Source organism: Bacillus rossius, chromosome 16 (assembly GCF_032445375.1).
Source record: "Bacillus rossius redtenbacheri isolate Brsri chromosome 16, Brsri_v3, whole genome shotgun sequence".
Lineage (NCBI taxonomy): Eukaryota > Metazoa > Arthropoda > Insecta > Phasmatodea > Bacillidae > Bacillus > Bacillus rossius.
In genome coordinates this window covers 3,129,345-3,144,471 of record NC_086343.1, presented here as the reverse complement: position 1 = coordinate 3,144,471, position 15,127 = coordinate 3,129,345, and the positions used below count along the sequence as shown (strand labels likewise).

The following is a 15,127-nucleotide window of genomic DNA, read 5'->3' as shown; positions in this document are numbered from 1 at the left end:
GGCAGCTAAAATTGACCTATCACACACCCATTTACAATTTTATTCATGGATATTGGCCACATCCGGATACACTTTAGAGATAAGTTCTTCAATGTTTGTCACGGATAACACCAAAGTCTTTATCAATGGCTATCAATATATCGTTAGCTTTGTGGGCCTAATCATGCGTTAATGTTAGGTACAAATATTTCAACACGGACGTGTTCCTCTAAATATCTGAAAATCAAGTCCCAGGTAGTTATCGTTTCTCAGAGACAGAAGTTTTTGATTTTTTTCTCTAATAAAAACTATCACACTTATCAATTTCCTGAGAACTTCTCGCCAGGAGTTTGTTACATCTCCCTCTTGTGTCAGTTGATAATACTTCTTTATGGTGTCCTGCAAAATTAATTACAGCATTCAGGTGGGTTTTGGAAGTTTCGTGTTCAACCAGAAGGGCAGCAGCATAACCACCATGAGTAAACTGTGAGCATGTTCGGGGAAAAAGTTTGAAAACATAGCTAGAATAAAAAAATAAATAAAACAGAGAAACACCATTCCACGTTTTCGCTCAAAAACCTGTTCAACATTAATTGGTAAAACTTGTTTTAAATCTTGTACCACTTTGCTTGAAAAATTTACAGTCATATAGATAACCGTCAAAAATTTGAATTGCTGTGGCGCCCATTTTCATATATTTATCTACACAACATGGTGTCATAAACTCTAGCCGCAATCCAATGTAATTTTTCCAAGCAAAAATTTTCGTTTAGAGTACGTCCAAGAAATTTACCGTAGGGGGCGCGTATTTTGTCGAGTTTACGTCACGGTGACCTTGTGTTTCATTGGCTAATGAGCTTTTCATGCCCTCGCGGCATTGTGACTCAAGGTAAAACGATGCGCACAAGACAGGGGCTATTACTTGGACTACCATTACCACTGCAAACTACAGTCAGACCAACACAAATAGTTCTTTATGTCCCATTGTAGGCTACATGATATCGCATTGGTCGTTGGCGGTCGAATATGAGGGATTATATTTTTTGTGTTGGTTACATACTTTCCTCTCCATGTTGCAACAAGTGGAACATAAATGTGTTAGAAGAGACCAAACATATATGTCACTGATACCTTCTCTTGCGTGTACTCCGGTGCGCACGCAAAGCTAGTTTTGGAGAGGGGAAGAGGGAGGGAGAATTCCGCGTTGTAAATGGTTTCCCTTCACGCGCGGCCGCGAGCGAAATGCGACTCCGCCAAGCAAAGTCGTTAAACGTGTAAAAGAGTAACTGCCGTAACTGATGCCACTTATTCCGTTTTTAACTGTGCGGCCTATTACATTTTTATGGCTGTAACAGGAGGCAAATGCTAAAAGGTGCAACGAGTTAAGTATGTAAGACGAATTGCCGCACGCGAACTTCCATTGGGTTGGAAGTTCCTGTTAGCTGCGCGTCTGCCCAGGACTCAGCTCGTCAGAAAAGTAAGGGACTCCATATTATTCAAAACTTATTCACTGTGGAATTATTGGAATGTTAGTACTTTTTTAACACCCGTGGCAGGTGGTAAGGAATCCTCTACAGATACCCATTGGCGTAGTGTGTTCATAAAGTTGGGGGGGACAAATAATGATTTTGATGTAATGTAAACCCATTCCCCTCTTACTAAGACGGGGGGTCCGGGGGTCCTCCACCAGAAAATTTTGATTTTAAAAGTGCAAAATAGCGCTTTTTAAGCAGTTTTTGTATCTAACAATTGGATACATCGATGTTAAAATTATTATTGTTTCCTTAAGACAAAGTTTGATAGTGAAGAAATTACAAATAAAGTTGGGCAGAATAATATTATAAAATAAAAATATTACGGTCTAGAAAGTTGGGGGGGAGGGGGGGATAGTCCCCTCCACCGAAAAAGTTCAGGGGGACACGTCCCCCCTGTCCCCCCGGTTACTACGCCCCTGATGCCCAGACATTTTTATATATGCTTTGGTAATTAGTCTCGTGCGATTTACTGATGAAGTTGTCTTGCACGTGAAGCACATCTGTCGATTGTTGTGTTACACTTGTAGAGGTAACACCCAGGAGTGTTTCACTGCCCAAGTGTAAAGGGGGGTGAGGAATATGAAAGGGTGCGCAGTGCCAAAATATAAAAGAGATTCTAAAAATAAACATTTATTCATTAACTCCACACTACGGCACCCGAAATACAATTGGAAAACATAAATGACCATTCGTGCCCTGTGGGTCTCTGAATGCCAACTTCACAATGTCGAGCTCCGTGGTTGCTGTGAACACGCAATTATTAGGCACAAACACTAAAAATTAAAAGTTTATAAAACCTGCACAATTAAAACATTATAAGAGACCTAACAGTGCGGATAAAAAATTATACCGGGTATTTACTTCAGTTCATATATTAATTGGAAATTAGGCAATGGCCGCCATGCGTTTCAATGATTCATTCAGTTTTTTTTTTTTTTTTTTAAAGGTATAAGTAGTGTATAATAGCCTATACGGGCCTCCTGTTATTCTTATGGGACTATGGCATGGTGGCTTACTCAGTTATGGCTTACCAATCGTGAGGAATCGGTCATGTTCGGGCGTGTCCGCCGCTCATTGACTATGATCAGGACCTCGGCGGCCATTTTAGATGACTCCACATCCGCCATATTTGAAACAACAATTTTTTTTGAAAATCTGTAATTATTTAGCTAGAAATTCGGGAAAAATTCCAAAATTCATCAAAAAATTACTTATTAATTAACTGATGTTTTAATTGATTTCTGTCCTAGTTTCGATCACCGTAATTTATGTAAAAAAATTAACAAAACACTTCCAATCCCAATAAAATTAAAAAAAAAATTCTTACTACGAGGCAACAGGACTATGAGACTACGAGTCTACGAGGCACCAACTAGCTACGAGACTACGAGGCTACGTGGCAAAAGGTTTCGAGACTTCAGGACTACGAAGTTGGATACGAAGCTACAAGTCTAGGAGATTACAAGTCTGCAAGGCAACCAGGCTACATGGCAACAATGGCTAAGATGATGCGAGCATACAAGGCTGTAACTGGATACAATAGATCCAATCAACAGCGAGAGTTAATTTATCTCATGCAAATAAATTGCTGCAAGTAGTCCCGATTCTTGCAACATGCTATGTCGTACCGGCAGTCGGTGTTTTATGTGGGATGCGGGATGCTCACTCACGATTGCAAGAGGAGGGCTTCGCAAGACATCAAGGGGAAGGAAGTTCGTCTTGCATGATAGTGTTATAGGAATATTATTTAAATTAGTAATGATTTTTTGTTAGAATTCTACCTGGAAAAAAATATATTATAAGTGCTGATTTGGTAACATAAATTCACTAATAACATGTTATTCTGAATAAAATTGCATGAATCATCAAGCAAAAAAATGTTTCATAAAGACATTTATTTATCATAAATAACCACATTCACTCGTATAATATCAGCAGAAGTCTCGCCAGGAATAACCAGGAGCACACGGAGAAAACCAACCAAATATTAAGATGAATAATCAGGAGCGCACAAGGAATTTGTGGTAAAGTTGCTCAAACAAAAAGACAAACACTTCTTTGCATCAGGTATAAAAAAACTAATTCATCATTGAGACAAGTGTATTGATATTTGTGGGGTGCATGTTGAAAAATAGTAAAAGAACCAGTTTGTAAAAATTCACAGTTATTTCTACATCAATTTATTTCTTTAATTATTGAATTCACCCCCCCCCCCTCTCGCTCTCTCTCTCACACGTATACGCCTTTGTACAGCTACGATTTGTTTTGCTATCCAATTGATAACCAGTTGACTTCCGGGAAGCCTTCTTTTCACAGACGAGAGAGCAAAACGCCCGATTGTGCATCTTCGGGTTTTTGTTTTGTTCATTGTAAAAGGTTAGGTTAGCTACATTAAAAATACTTTAAAACGTTGTGCACGGTTTATTTGGTTAGGGTAGCTACATATTAAAAAGTTATTTGCTAAGCAACCATAAAATGATTTTACAGTATTTTTAATGTAGCTGTACTTAACTAATATAACCAACCATCCACAGTGTTTTAAAATATTTATAATGTAGCTAACCTATCCTAATCGACCGCAAAATTTAATGCCACACCGGTTTATACAATGAGATAGAACGGAAAAAAAAGCGAGCATGAACTTCGGGGAACTTCGGGTGTGGCTCTTTCGTCTGTGAAATGAAGGCTTCCCGTTGACTTCCACTTCAAATCAGACACCCACCCGCTCCATAGATTAATACCTCCATGCAGTGGCGTAGCCAGGATTTGTGTATGGGGGGTGTTAAGAAGCATGCCCCCCCCCCCCCCCCTGTATTAAAACGGGGGGTCCAGGGGTCCTCCTCCGGGAAAATTTGGATTTTAAGGTGTAAAATAGTGCTATTTTAGCAGTTTTCGGTTCTTAAATTTAAATAATGTAATGGTAAACATTTTATTAATTTTAATATGAAATTTGTTTGAGTGATGAATAAGAAATTAAAGATTTTGAGCTAGGGGGGGGAGGGTTGAGCCCCTAACCCCCCCCCCCTGGCTGCGTCACTGCCTCCATGGATACGACTCGTGCGCCACCATTATTATACGGACAATAGAAGAGAGGAACTGTCATAAAATATTTACTGGTAGTTATCCTGTACGACTTGCGCGCCATATAGTGTACGTTATCTCACTTAGACAGTAACCTTCCTCGTGTTTCAAAGGTCAAGGGTGCAACATTTCTTTGAGATCGTATGAACGATGCGTTAACAATGAAATGGCGAAATAGCATCAAGGGTAATTAAATTCTGCTTTAAGAATTAGCTTTATCGGAATCAGCGACCTTCCTCGTGTTTCAAAGGTCAAGTGTGCAAAGTTTCATTACAATCCGATGAATGATTTAAGAACGCGTAAGGGACAAATAAACATTCATTTTTATACATATGTAGATTATTTTTTGTAAAACTGCTCCACTAGGGATGTTAAAATATTATTTCTAATGACTAAAAAGCTCTGCAATACAATTCGAAAGTTATTATCCAGCAACGTACATTAAAACTAGAGATCAGAAACATTATCGAAATAAACAGTTATTAAATTTATGACCAGCACCTATAATGTTTAGTTTAGGTGTTAAAGGTGACCACCGCTAGCTAAGGGGAATGAAATAGACGCCTCGGCCATAGGCATCACGGACTTCGAATACGTAATGCGCGTAGCCTAAGTACAGGCGCTTAGTAAACATCCCGTAAAAAGTTTAAGCGATCTCCGCCGTACTCGAATCGAAAAATGATGGCTACAGTTTTTTTTTGTGACGAAAAGGGCGTTGTTTTGGTTGATTTAATGAAACGTGGGTCAACAATTACCACAAACATTACAAAAATACGACCATCAACTGGTTTTAATTCCAGGCGGCGAACTTCTATGCAGAGTGTTTTTTTAAAAAAAAAAAAAAAAAAAACTAACGCGGCGTTGCGAAAAGTTATTTGAACTAAATGACAACTTTGTAAAAATGTAAAAAAAATAGGTCTGGAGTATAACAAAACTAAAAAAATTTTTTTTTTTCACGAGTTAATTTTTTTAATGACCAAACAGATCTTACTTTACGGATAGCCCTCGTATATTTTATATAAGATTTAAATAAAGTAAAGAATTTTAAAACTTTTTTAACTTTATATTTGACTGGTATTAATAATAAGAATGAAAAACATATACATTTAAATAAGTTTATTAGGAATTTTTAACGAATTTATAAAATAAAAAAAAAACCAAGAGATTCTCAATAATTTAAGTTAAAAGTATTACTTTCTTTCACGATGTGACAGTTTAACAAGTTTAAACATGGTGTATAGAATAAAAATAACATCGTGGACAGCAATGAAAATAAAGTCTGCGACTTCCAAGTTTTCGGAACACTTGTCTTCAAACATGGCCGTCGGAAACACAAGCCAAACGCAATAAATTTGGAATTTGAAAAATACTTGCATTGCGTTATCGGGGCTTGCGTAGTTTCTACACCAGCATAGCTTATAATGTTTTTGCTGAACATATTGCATCTTGCGTGCTTGCCTAGTCTATAAACTAGGCCGTAGCACAGTTCATAGTTAATCAAATGTAAATGAAGTGATCTTTAGAGTCGCACCACAGTCTCATATTTTTTTTCAATAACGCGCATAAAAAGTATAATTGAAAGGGAAAACAGAAACATGGAAGTATATAAACCGAGATAACGATAGCCGTTGGCCCTCTGGAGCTCCCACTTGCGTCACTTTCATGTGTAGTTAAGCCCTGCGGTGTCCTGTGAATCCGGACCAAACCGGCGACAACGAGTAGCCAACCTTCCATAACTAGTTTGTTAAAAAAAAAAACCTCAACATTATTCAAAGCAATACCTTTGATTTTTATTTTCCGTGAAAAAAAAATCGTGAAGTGTTGTTTGCAACTGCATTATAAAGTGATGTAAATGACATATTTGCTTAAAATTTATAATTTTTTTTTATTCTACCCTGTGATTTATAATAGATTAAAATGTCGGATCAATGTATGCGCACTTGGTTAGAGAACTTTATTGGAGCAATACTTGTTTTTTTTTTTTTGACGTGACGACGTCTAATAAATCGATTAACGCACGAAAAAGTGTCCCGTTACGCACATTGTCCCGTTAAGCTGTGTCCCGTTACGCTCATTGTACGCTTGCGCAGCATCTATCTCTCTTCCACTCGATTGGAACAACCATCGATTTGAATTTTTCGAGGCACATTAAACTTTTGAAACACTCCCATTCGTTTCCTACTTTTCCTATCATCGTCCTATCCTCAACAGAATAACACAGATTGGAAGAAGTTAAATAGCAAACATGTATAAAAGTTATAGTTAAAATAATCTGTTTGTTAAAGTAATAAACATATTTGAATTAATGAGTGCAAATAAAAGTAAAATATCAATTAAATTGTAGATTTCATTTCACTCCTTCTTTGTATCCATACAAAATAGTGATAGATCAATAAAAATGATTCAATTTTATTCATAAAAGGTTGCAATCATTTCATCAATGTTTTGTTATGACGTTGTCACGTTGAACTATCGTCCGTAAACCGACTTTACACTTTTGTATGGAGATAAACCCACACACTTTATATGTCAGTGTATATATATATATATATATATATATACATATATATATATATATATATAGGCCCCACTTCTATGGAGATAAACATACATGTAACACGTTGGGCTGTGTTAAACTGTGTAGAAAAATCGATATTACTTATGTGGCTCTCCGATGGTATGTGCTGATATCATGTAGGCCACAGTTAGGTGTCAATTAAATAGAGGTACAAATATACATAGACATACACTTGGGTAAATGAAATTATAAATGACATAACATCAGACAACCAATTTTGTTGTTGTTTGTTTCCCCGGCAGCGGAGCCGCCATGTCAGGCGCAGCGAGTCTAGTCGCGCTGCTGGTGATCGGCGCGCTGGCGACCACCGGCACCTCGGCACGGCGCATGCGCAGTCCCCGGGGAGCCGCTGGTCCCCCCCTCCCCGCCGACCAACACGCCGACCATCCACAGGACCCGCATCCGCCGGCCAGGAGATCCAACCCGCGCGGCAATCACCCAGGGCACAAACAACGGAACCATTATTTCCCTGCGGAAGCATTGTACTACGACGACGACGACAACGGTCACAACGGCAGCGATTGCACCCAGATAGGTTGTAACCCCGGCTGTGACCACAATGGAAATTGCGAAGACAACTCTACCACAACAGGACAACACCCCACAGAAACTACGCCTCAGGACGACAATGCCCCAACAACGCCTCAGGACGGCCGTGCCCCAACAACGCCTCAGGACGACAATGCCCCAACAACGCCTCAGGACGGCCATGCCCCAACAATGCCTCAGGACGGCCATGCCCCAACAACGCCTCAGGACGACCATGCCCCAACAATGCCTCAGGACGGCCATGCCCCAACAACGCCTCAGGACGGCCATGCCCCAACAACGCCTCAGGACGGCCATGCCCCAACAACGCCTCCGGACGACCATGCCCCAACAATGCCTCAGGACGGCCATGCCCCAACAACGCCTCAGGACGGCCCTGCCTCAACAACCACGCCTTCCGGATACCACACCACGCAAACAACTCATCTGGGCAACAATTCAACGACGATTTGTCCCCCGTGCGACTGTGACGCACTGAACAGTGCCTCAACTAATGCAACAGAAAACACAAACCAAACCATCACTCCTACAGTCACTCAACCTTCAACAAGCGATAGCATATGCGATTGTACAATCGAATGCCTCAGTACCACGCCTGATACACCAAAAGAAACCACAACCACAAATAGCATCCTTGTAGTCACACAACCGTCAACAAACCTTACCCTAGGCGACATTGACACAACAACTCCTCCACTGGACGACCAATCCTCTACAAACATTCCGATACACAGCGATTCTTCAACACAACTTTCCATAGACAATAACTCCACTGAAGAAATTCCCTCAACAACTACTTCACCAGAAGGCCAACTCTCAACCACCATTCCTACACCTTCAACAAACTGTCCCCTAGGCAATTGTTCCAACTGTAACTGTCTCCCTAATGATTGTCCTCCCTGTAATTGTGCCCCATGTAATTGTGCCCCATGCAATTGTGCCCCATGCAATTGTGCCCCCTGTAATTGTTTCTCAGGAAATAGTGCTAAAGCCAATAGTACAACAAACGATTGTCGCTCCAAATGTATATCAATCAATGTTCTCTCAGGAAATTGTCCCCACTGCAGTTGTCCCCCTTGCAGCTGTCCTTCCTGTAACTGTCCCCCATGTAATTGTCCCTCGTGCAACTGTCCCTCATGAAATTCTGTCTCATTCAATTAAACCTTAGGCAATTTTTTTTCCCTGTAGAACCGTATCTCAGACCATTGTCTCCCAACAACTACTCCGTCAATTTTTTTAAACTCAAAACTGCCCCCTCATGAAATTACTCCCGATTCAATTGTCACTAATGCCATGTCTGTCCCTCATGTAATGGTCTTCGGTGCAATTGACTTACGCAATTTTCCTCTACAAATTTATCTCATGCAATAATCCTTCATGCAATTTTCCTCCAATCAAATGTATTTAAGACAACAATCACCCATGCAACTGTAACTGAGACAAAAATCCCCAATAAAAATTCTTAAAGACTTCAATTCTCCGCCAAACTATCCCCCTAGTGTAACTATGGCACCTGCAACTATGCTTTATGCATTGTCCATCTTGCAATTTCCCTTTAACAATTGTATTCTATGCATCTGTAACGGAGTTCAATATCTCCCATCAACCGTTTTGTCGGACAACCATTCTTTATCAAACCATTTTTTATGCAAATTTCCCTCAAATAATTTTTCCCCTGCAACTGTACCCATCGGGGAGAAACTCTAACTGCCGAGATTGGGACCTATTTTTTTTTAAGTATTTTTTGGTTCATCCTCTAGATAATAGCTTTCATAATACATTTCTAATATAGCTACAATGAACGTGAGAAGCAATGCATCAAATATTATCAGGAAAACAAACCAGTTAAAAATTAATTCACTTTATTTTGGTAGCCAAATATGACTGATATTTACAATTTTTTTTAAAATTACAAACCAAAATTAATTTTTTGGTCCAGATTAAATCTCTTCTACTAAGCAATTAGTCGTCAAGTAGTTTTTTTTTGCTAGTAGTAACAGGCCTACCCGACAGATAGCGCGTCGCGCAAAACATGGCTTCAGATCCCACTGTAAGAGTCGCACTTCTTGTTCTATGACCGACAGTGCGTGGCACTGTGCCCTCTGGAACAGCCAGAGCTCGGCTGTAGTCTGCCACGGGAGGATCCTGGCGGGTGCAGTTCAGCCAGCGGCCACCAGGGGCGCCGCCTGCAATGACAACCCCGCCTGCAGCGCCCGAGTTCACTGATGCTGCAACCGCGCGATGTCAACCTCGATGAAGATTCCAATCAGCCGTTCAACTCGGTCTCTACGCAACCCTTGCGTCCTGAACCCACCGACGCTTTCTTCGAGTCACGCCGAGCTCTTTGCAAAGACGTCACACACGTCAAACACAGGCATGCCTGAACCCTGCGAACCTGCTCAGACCTACATGCTTACACCACTACTGCGCGACGCGCCACGGATTCTTGCAGCTCGTGCTCATATCGGTCGACTTGTTCGGAATAACACGATCATGGTTCGGACCTCGGATGCTTATTCCTGCTTGTTTTCAACATACCGACGAACAAAGACATGAACACAGACAAGTGGGCCTGACACTATGGTCTGTCCCACGCTTAGATTGCAGTATAGAGTAATGGCGACAACAATCATACTATCCAACTTCGGAAAATAAAAAATAAAAAACCTTGTTTTGTTTATCATCTTCAATAATGCATAGTAAGTTTAGATATATTTTTTTAACTTTACTATTTGTTAATTTTTCTGAGATCATAAAACATCGTATATTCATAGTACATATTATTTCATTTGTAGTTATTCTGAAAGAAAAAAATAATCAATCCAATGCTAAAAATGAGTTTATTATTCTACATAAGCAACTAGTTGTTGCAGTCTTTCACTTGGTTAAAACAATTAAATTAGTACTAATAAATTAGAAACTTTTAATAACAAGGCCTTCCATTAAATTGTGTGCTCTGCTAAAAAAAAAAAAGCAAATATTTTAATATTCAATGACATAAAAAAATGTTGAAAAAACAGTTGAAACCAAGATGGCTTCTTTAGTTTACGACTCCTTAGAAATAAAAATTAAATACTGATAACGCTCTTGGCATAAATCGTGCACAAGAAAGAGAGAGTAAATGCACACTTAAATGCACACTGCAATCCAAAAATGAAATGCGCTATAGCCCACGAATAGCAGGTAGCTTCGCGTCTGTGTCAACATCGTGACAGCCTGAATTAGGAGTATAAATTCAAATAATATTTTTTATAGCTCTGTATTGAGAATTTGGCTTTCCTTTTAAATCCAATTGTAAATATCAATAATCCTTTTTTAAACTGTAAAATAGTGACTGTTAACAGTATTTATACAGTTGTATTATTAAGAATGAAATTAACACTGAACGTATGTATTTGTTTCAGGTAAACGTTATTAAGTACATACAATTTTTTTTTTTAAAGTTTCATCACAAGTTGTATCTTAACAAGCTGAAAATTTATGTGAATAAATATATTATACTTAGACTATTTATTTCTCTTAACCGTTTTTGACCCGGATATCCTGATTCCGATGTAGTGTAACAGTTCCATGCGACAGACCACTACTATTCCTTCTCGTTAGCACTCATTTCTCCTATTTGCGTGTTCCTGTTTTAAAGAAATTAATGTCCAGGCACCCACAGAAGGCTTTTGGTTTGGGGGGGGGGGGGGGGGGGCGGCTGTTTATACAACAACTTTCCCACAAACAAAGAAAAAAAAATCCGCAAAAAATATATAAATAATTCCCATTTACAATGGGAAAAAAAATTTTTTTTGAAAGCAAAGTGGGAAATTATTCTCTATCACCCACTTTTTTTTTTTCAACTATCGAAATGAACTATGATACCCTCCTAGTAATATCATTATTTTTTATTTTTTTTTATTTTATGAGTTTTACGTCCGATGACTTGAAGATGAGCACACGCACAAACACAGTGATTGACCACGGTGTAATATGTAGTCACGACAAGGGATTGCGTCAGCACTTGCTTGCAGTCACGCGCGGATCCAACGGATATGAGTGGCCACAGAGGTCCCCCCCCCCCTCCTCCCCCCACCACCCCCCCCCCCCTCCGCGGATCAGCACAACACACGACTTCGTTCTCATTTTTATTTTAAATTTCAAGTACGTAAAGGATGAACTGATACAGGTACTGCATTGATATGTATAGATTATTAAAAACGTTACATCGCACATCCATGGTCAAGCCAATCGCCAAGAGGTAGTTGAAGATAAAGAAGAAGGATAAAAAACCGATGAATTTGTTATTGGCCAACTGATCAGTTTAGTCACGTTTTACGCACACATTTCTTTTCTGACACGTCCACCCACACAAAATTACAGCATAAATGATAAACATAGCAAAAATACTTACGAAATTTGAATTCTAAAACAAATGCGCAAATAAGCATAACTTTAATCTTGGTTGAAGCAAATTAATGCAGTTCCAATGACTGGTTAACATGGCCAAGAGTACATAGTATATAACAGTTCCTCCAGCAGCTGGAGTCAAAGTGTGGTGATGGCGGTGTACGCCTTCTTGGATTGTGACGTCACGACAGCCATATTGGATGACCTTGACCTTTTACCTTGACCCTGGCGGCCATATAGGATACGCCATCTTGGTTTACGCTATTTTGAATTATGTCACACCTTCCATTTTGCTATTCGCCATATTAGATTCTAAAACTGTCCGCCATTTTGAATTATGATGTAACTGTAATTATTATCAGAAAATTTTTGGGAAAATTTTTTAATGATAAAAAATATATCATTAAATTTTAATAAAACACATTCCGCCATTTTCCCCTTCATTTTGAAACACGATGTCATTGTTGCATTTTTAGTTATGGCCGCCATCTTGAAAATCTGTAATTATTATGCTATAAAATCGAGAAAATTTAAAATTTTTTAAAAAATAAATATTTTAATAAAATTTTAATTATAAAGCACACATACATCGTGGAGCTCGGAGTTTTGGTTTCGAACACAGGGAGGACAAAATAAAAATGGCAATGGATCCTTCCACCTTGGAGGTCACCGGCAGACTGGCCTTTCAGCACTAAATGAGTGCATATAATACGTCAGCCAGTATGATGTCATGGCGGCCGTATTTTATTTTAGTTTGCTAGAAAGTGCTGCCACCATATTAATTTAATTTTTACCAGCCAGAGTGAAGTAGTATTCATTACCTCGACATCCGCTATTTTGTCAGCCATCTTCACAGCCATCATGAAAATATCTAATTATTAACCTAGAATTCGGAAGGAAAAATTAATCAAACAACGACTCATTAAGTGACTGACCCGACTGATTCCAGTTATCGGTTAGATCCATGGACGATGTAAAAAAATTAATTTTATACTAAAATATTTATTTAATTTATTATAATATAATTTAATATTTTATTATAGTGTTTATTACCAGACCATCGTGGTAACTTTCATCTTGTCTGCCATCTTGACCACCATCTTAAAATTCTCTAATTATTAACCTATAACGAGCAGGTGGTAATTTCCTGATTATGTAGGGGATTAAGGAGTCCACCATAGAGGTTATTGAAAGCGCGAATTTTTCCAGTCTCTAATTATGATTGTTGTGAGTTGTGACTCTGGTCCATGAGGTTGCACAATCCTCATGAAGATCGAAACGTGGAGACGTCCCGCGCGGTCAAGGCCGCGGGGTCACCGACAACGCAGCGTCAGCAAGCGACGAGCCCTCTCGTGGCTACAGTCTCTCCGTGAAGAGCATACTTCCCCGGCAGAGACGCTGTGGCTACAGTCTCTCCGTGAAGAGCATACTTCCCCGGCAGAGACGCTGTGGCTACAGTCTCTCAGTGAAGAGCATACTTTCCCGGCAGAGACGCTGTGGCTACAGTCTCTCCGTGAAGAGCATACTTCCCCGGCAGAGACGCTGTGGCTGCAGTCTCTCCGTGAAGAGCATACTTTCCCGGCAGAGACGCTGTGGCTACAGTCTCTCCGTGAAGAGCATACTTTCCCGGCAGAGACGCTGTGGCTACAGTCTCTCCGTGAAGAGCATACTCCCCGGCAGAGACGCTGTGGCTGCAGTCTCTCCGTGAAGAGCATACTCCCCGGCAGAGACGCTGTGGCTGCAGTCTCTCCGTGAAGAGCATACTCCCCGGCAGAGACGCTGTGGCTGCAGTCTCTCCGTGAAGAGCACCGCCATGCAGCCGCTACTGGTGGTGTCTGCCATCTTGCTCTCCCTGCAGAGCGCGCTAGCGGAAGCCGACTCCGCCTGCGGATACGCAGTAAGTCTCGACCACGCTCGATGTAAGGGCTCAAGGAAAGTCAGACGAATGAAGATCACAGGTTTTCGCTGCCATTTTCTAAAGGTATAGTTGTTTTATTTTCATCCTGTCAATTTTTGTTTGCATGCTGCGCGCGCATCGTAAAAATGCACTCTCGCGCCTGAAGACGTATAACATTAAAACGCGATCTCATCCCCTTCCCTGATGGCTGGAAGGGCAACGAGGTGCTCTCTCCCGGAGGTTATCTCGTGGGGTCGGGAGGGGACGTGACGTGGTGGAGGGGGTTGTCGACGGACCGCTGACTCGGCCACAAGACCGGGCGGCGCCCGGGGTCAGGGGTCAGGGCCTGTTGCGCAACAGCCCGTGCGCGTGATTGCACTTCACACGCTGCACCAGGGTGTCCACCGTTAGTACTTTCCTACTAGATCTAGTACTTTAGTGGTCTAGTACATTTACGTTCAGATATAGTACTGTTTTCTTTAACATAATAATATTACAGTAACTCCAATATGTTTTATTATTCAGCGTAATTATTTTTAAAAACTATGGAATGTATGTGTGTGTGTGTGGTGTGATATTTAAGTCCGAGCATTGCAATGTCATAATAACTTCCTAAATTGTTAAAACCATAACAAATTATAATTTAGTACTTTTTTTTTCTTCAAATCTGGTAGTTTTTTCTCGCCTAAGTTGGTACGAAATATTTTTTCCTTGTGGACACCCTGCGCTGCACCCGAGCACTAGCTCCACGGCTGCTCTGCAAGTCCTACACCCGTTAGCTTCGGAACCGCGTTCCATTTTGTTTGTACGTGACATTACTTCAGATTTTTTATTTTTTTTTGGAATACGACACGTTTAAAACGTTATAAGAATAACTCAAATGGAGACAAAAAAACGTGTTAATAAAAACTACTGAAACGTGGACTAAAGTAATAAGCTGACTAAAAGTTATAATACAGATGGTTATATTTTATTTGTTCCTTAAGAATTATGAGGAGCACCAATCAGAGCACAGTAGAATGAGTTGTTGGCGCAAAATAATATTTCCTTCGGGAAAGTATGTTATGATATGGTACGAAAGGAGTAGGAAATCCGGAATGATTAGCAAGAAAAGAT

The 15,127-nt window shown here is 40.1% G+C and overlaps 2 protein-coding genes across 5 annotated transcripts in view; both read left to right on the top strand.

Moving 5' to 3' along the window:
* Window positions 1-1,183: 1,183 nt before the first annotated feature.
* Window positions 1,184-11,229, top strand: LOC134539850 (integumentary mucin A.1-like). The gene is made up of 2 exons (XM_063382157.1): window positions 1,184-1,456; window positions 7,416-11,229. Exon 2 carries the CDS (start codon window positions 7,426-7,428, stop codon window positions 8,860-8,862), a length of 1,437 nt encoding a protein of 478 aa, XP_063238227.1. The 5' UTR covers window positions 1,184-1,456; window positions 7,416-7,425; the 3' UTR covers window positions 8,863-11,229.
* A 2,264-nt stretch (window positions 11,230-13,493) lies between these two features.
* Window positions 13,494-15,127, top strand: part of LOC134539861 (lysosomal alpha-mannosidase-like) — a 30,565-nt gene continuing 28,931 nt past the window's right edge. For 3 of the 4 annotated variants that reach the window (XM_063382196.1, XM_063382193.1, XM_063382197.1), the window contains exon 1: window positions 13,494-14,011. In XM_063382196.1, coding sequence (XP_063238266.1) covers window positions 13,928-14,011 — 84 coding nt within the window. In that variant the 5' untranslated portion in view covers window positions 13,494-13,927. The other variant, XM_063382194.1, reaches the window with a different exon arrangement.